Source organism: Eleginops maclovinus, chromosome 4 (assembly GCF_036324505.1).
Source record: "Eleginops maclovinus isolate JMC-PN-2008 ecotype Puerto Natales chromosome 4, JC_Emac_rtc_rv5, whole genome shotgun sequence".
NCBI classification, from domain to species: domain Eukaryota; kingdom Metazoa; phylum Chordata; class Actinopteri; order Perciformes; family Eleginopidae; genus Eleginops; species Eleginops maclovinus.
In genome coordinates this window covers 11,189,880-11,194,081 of record NC_086352.1, presented here as the reverse complement: position 1 = coordinate 11,194,081, position 4,202 = coordinate 11,189,880, and the positions used below count along the sequence as shown (strand labels likewise).

Below are 4,202 nucleotides of genomic sequence, written 5' to 3'. Positions count from 1 at the left end.
ATAAAATTACACTGAGGAAGAGCTAGTAATAGTTTATTTAGTGATGATCATGGCATTTTATATTTAAATTGCATCTCAATGTGATTGCGCCTGTGCTTCTATGCGGTTCTCTTTTAATGCCATTAATCTGCAGATGCAAATGAGCCTCTCTGGCTAAATCTAGCACATTAAAATGATGGACTGAAGTGCTCATGTTAATTGATGTGCATTGTCCCTTCTTAAATACATAATTCAAAAGTTCCCAACAGCATTGCATGTCATGTAAATATATAACACCAACTATGAGAATACAAGAAAGCATGAACTAAAAAGATACATTTTATTTGAAACCTGCAGGGGACATGTTTTTACAAAAATACACAAATGTTACGTAGGTGCTTTGTGTCAAGAATTGTTGTTCTTTCGCCTGCTGCTTACACCACTGATGCTCCTCTGCATGCAGCACCAACGTGGGACAACCGTTAAATTGCTCAGATATAATATCACCAAGTAAAGATAACAAATCCAACAAGCAATGTAATTTGCGATAGGGAAGAATGTAGGATCCTAGATTCTTGAGGCTAGATAGAAATTACAGAACCATTCTCATAAATATCAGGAAGAATGCTCAACATGGGATGTTATTGAAGCACTGAATTGAATTAGTCTCCAAATTCTCTTCATTCTTTACTTGGACTTGGCTTCGGTTTCTTCTTTCCCTCCTCCACCCGCCTTTTTCTGTTTCTGTTGCATTATCTCAGCATCCCTTGGGGAGAGAGGGACATTTAAAAAAAAAGAGAAATGTTATAAGGCAAACTCAATGGTAACACACACACACACACACATACACAAGTACACCTAGCTATTGGTTATCTGGCATGGATTATACAGCAAAAATGAAAAGGCCTTGCTTTCTTTAATTAAAAAAATGCTGTACTGTTATGTTTTGCAGTACTGGATCTATGTTACCTAATGGGAATGTTTAAAGAAATTGAATTATCTGACAAAAAAATACATAACTGCTTGATCAGTGAAATAGTCAACACAATTCAAGTCATGATCAAACACATTTTGCTTGTGATGCTGCACAAATCTATATCTTGTGCTTGTGTTCATCCCATTTTCTTTCTCAGACCTCTGCTTACCTCAGCTTCCGGGCAGCTGCAGACAGCCCATCATCGCCCTTCTTCCCTTTTTCGGGATTTTTTTTTGCATTCTTTGCACGTGCAAGCTCACGTTGGTTACCTCCTGCATGTCATGCAAAAGAAAGAAAAACAGTTGAATACAAAAATAGGCCCTTTGATGAGCAACACATCAGGTCACACCTTTATTACTCTATAACCCCAAAAATTACAACTTAAAAAGCACTGGTGTAAAGGAAGTACACTTACTCAAGTAGAATGTTTAGCTACTAGTACTTGAGTATTCTAATGTTGTGCTACTTTTTACTTCTACCCCAGTACAATTCGGGGATAAATATTGTACTTTCACTCCACTAAATTTAGTCTATACCTTTAGTTACTTTATAGATTTGGATGAATGATATGAAATATTTAATCAACACTTTAAAAAAGCCTTTAGTTACACCTGGAGTAAATCCAAAAACAACCCTGCAGTACACAAAGCAATGCCAACACTTACTAGTACTTTGAGTAACATTTGCAATGCAGGACTTTTACTTGTAACAAAGTTTGTGTTATTTCTACTTTTACTTAAGTACTAGATACAAGTACTTCTTCCACCTCTGTGAAAAATGCTTTCTCTAAGCGTCTACACTAGACCGTCCGTTCACAGAAAATGGTGCAAAACGTGTGCTGCCGACGTGGCAAGGAGGCGCTCTGGAGCAGCTTTAGAACAACAGAGGACATCGTATCACGTGTCCAATCAGTTATTTAAAGATGGTAACTAAAGGCAAAGACATGTTAAAAAGACACTTAAAATGGTAAACTTGTCTCCTACAAGCTGCGATAATAGACAACTATGAGTGTTATGTTTCTGCTGTGGTTGCAGGCCGAGGCTCCGACTAACACAAGAGCCTGACAATAAACGACCTATCGATGTTGACAAATGCAAAACGCACACAATTTAACAGTTGCTTGACGAACAGCTGAGTGACACACATCATAAACCAGTGTTCTCAATTAAACCATACAACAGTCAGCCCATACGTGAATAACAACCCATACTGGCGTGAATTCCGAGAATAAACTTTACGTCCAGCACATACACGGAGCCCAGGCCGACTGCGGCGATGGCTAAAGAGCGGAAAAGAAAACAACAGCAACAGACTACATTCATCCCAGTTACGTGCACGAATGCCTTACAGTACGAATATATTTCAATACCCACTGGTCATTTTGTAGTCCCCGCTTCTGTCGCCCAAAATCCAAGTTGTTCTGCTCAGCCAAAGGGCCGTTGAATCTTTTCTTGTCGCTCCAGCCGCTGTTTCTGCTTTCGTTGCGCCTCCGAGGCTGCCACGTTCTCGCGAGATTTCCGTGCGAGAACTAGAACATTCCGTTTCTCTCACAGACTGCACTGCGCACGCGCTAATAATTCATAGCTGCAGCACAGTATCAAAGTGTAAGTTAGGTATTTGAAGCCTTTACTCAGAGGTAGTAGAAGTGCTCAGACCTTGTAGTTAAGTAAAAGTACAAGTGCCAGAGACTAGGAATACTCTGTTACAAGTAAAAGTTCTGCATGGCAAATGTTACTCAAGTAAAAGGACAAAAGTATTGGCTTCTAAATATACAGTGCAGAATAATGCAATACGTTTGTGATTATTATTATCATGCATAATGTGTTATCACAGCTAGCAAAGGTGGAGTTTTACATTTCTTTGTGGTGTTACTAAAGTCTTATTTAAGTGTTGATTATATGTCTCATCATTAATACAAATCTGCAAAGTAAGGTACTAAATTAATTATTGGAGTAAAAGTACATAATTTAACTTTGAATTGTAGTGGGGTACAAGTACAAAGCAGCAAAAAATAAATAAAAGTACCTTAAAATTGTACTTAAGTACGATACTTGAGTAAATGTACTCAGTTACTTTCCACCACTGCCTTTTGTACTAAACGTATAAGTAAGAGCAGGAATTTGACATTAGTTGTACTATCTTTCAAATGGAAAGGCATGCATTTAAAATTCATTAATTTAAGTAGGCCTTTCCTAATATTTTCACAAGGGGTTTTAATTAACCATTATGTGAGAAGTATTGCCTGGGCCCCAAAAACGGGCCTAATTATCTTTTTCTCTGATTGTCAGATCTATCTATCCATCTAAATTATTGTGGTCTCTACTAATTTGACCTCAAAATAAATTACAAAAGGCCCTCAAGGAAAAAAATGTGCAACTCCTCTGTAGGCATATACTACCTACTTCCTTATAGTGTAGTTACTTCTACTTCAGAGAAAATATTGTATTCAACCAACTACTACATTAACCTGATGCCTTTCACTGGTGAAGTTGCAGATTCAGATTCTATTCACAAAATAGAAAAAAGGTGGAATGGTGGTGGTAGTTAGACGGCATGTGTTGTAACTTGGCTAATGAGGTGCTGAACGATTATTATTTAAATGTTTTACCCAAATAGATATTTTGAAACAATACATTTCACAAATGTTCAAACTAGAGCCTAGTTTTTCAGACTGTAGTATGCAATGTCAAGAATTAACTTTTAAGCTCAGCTAATTTCTGGACAAAAGTAGGCTACTCATCATTGGTTTGGAATCATGAAGTGACTGCTGTCATATGTACAGTGTTCAAGTTTTCTTTCTTTGTTTGCTGTAATATTAATGGAAGTGTAGTATGATTTCAGCAATCACACAGAGAAGGATTGTCAAAATGTGTTATAGACCTGTACAGTCTGAGGCTTTGATTGAAGGACATGAAGCCTGGTATTGTTGGACTTGAAAGGAGGGACTTCTCTTCTCTTCTTCCGTCTTTCTGGATCAATGCCAGTATGGAAACACATAGAGAGATGCACAGGGCACACCAAGTCCTCTTTGTGCAGAGTCGCTCAGTGTAAAAATGTACTTAAGATTATTTTTCGTTCGATTTGTTGCAAACTTTGTTCCTTTGATGTCTATGGTTGTTTCTTCTGTAACTGACATAGGCTTCAATAGGCAATGTTTGACTATATTAAGCTCAGTTCAAACAATGAGATTTCCACAGCTATCACTTACTAAAAGCTTACTGTAAATGATCCAGCAGGTGGCAGACTC

General features: G+C 37.6%; 1 protein-coding gene across 1 annotated transcript; it reads right to left on the bottom strand.

The window, feature by feature from the left end:
* Positions 1 to 300: 300 nt before the first annotated feature.
* Positions 301 to 2,509, bottom strand: serf2b (small EDRK-rich factor 2b). The gene is made up of 3 exons (XM_063882366.1): positions 2,329 to 2,509; positions 1,125 to 1,227; positions 301 to 745 (listed from the first exon to the last, which is right to left on the bottom strand). The coding sequence occupies exons 1-3, from the start codon at positions 2,333 to 2,335 to the stop codon at positions 667 to 669; spliced, it is 189 nt and encodes a 62-aa protein (XP_063738436.1). The 5' UTR covers positions 2,336 to 2,509; the 3' UTR covers positions 301 to 666.
* Between the last annotated feature and the right edge of the window lie 1,693 nt (positions 2,510 to 4,202).

Excerpts from the sequence above, each read along its gene's own strand:
- serf2b (XM_063882366.1), bottom strand. Across the intron at positions 746-1,124 it reads GCAGCTGCCCGGAAGCTGAG|GGATGCTGAGATAATGCAAC; the intron begins GTAAGCAGAGGT and ends TCTCTCCCCAAG.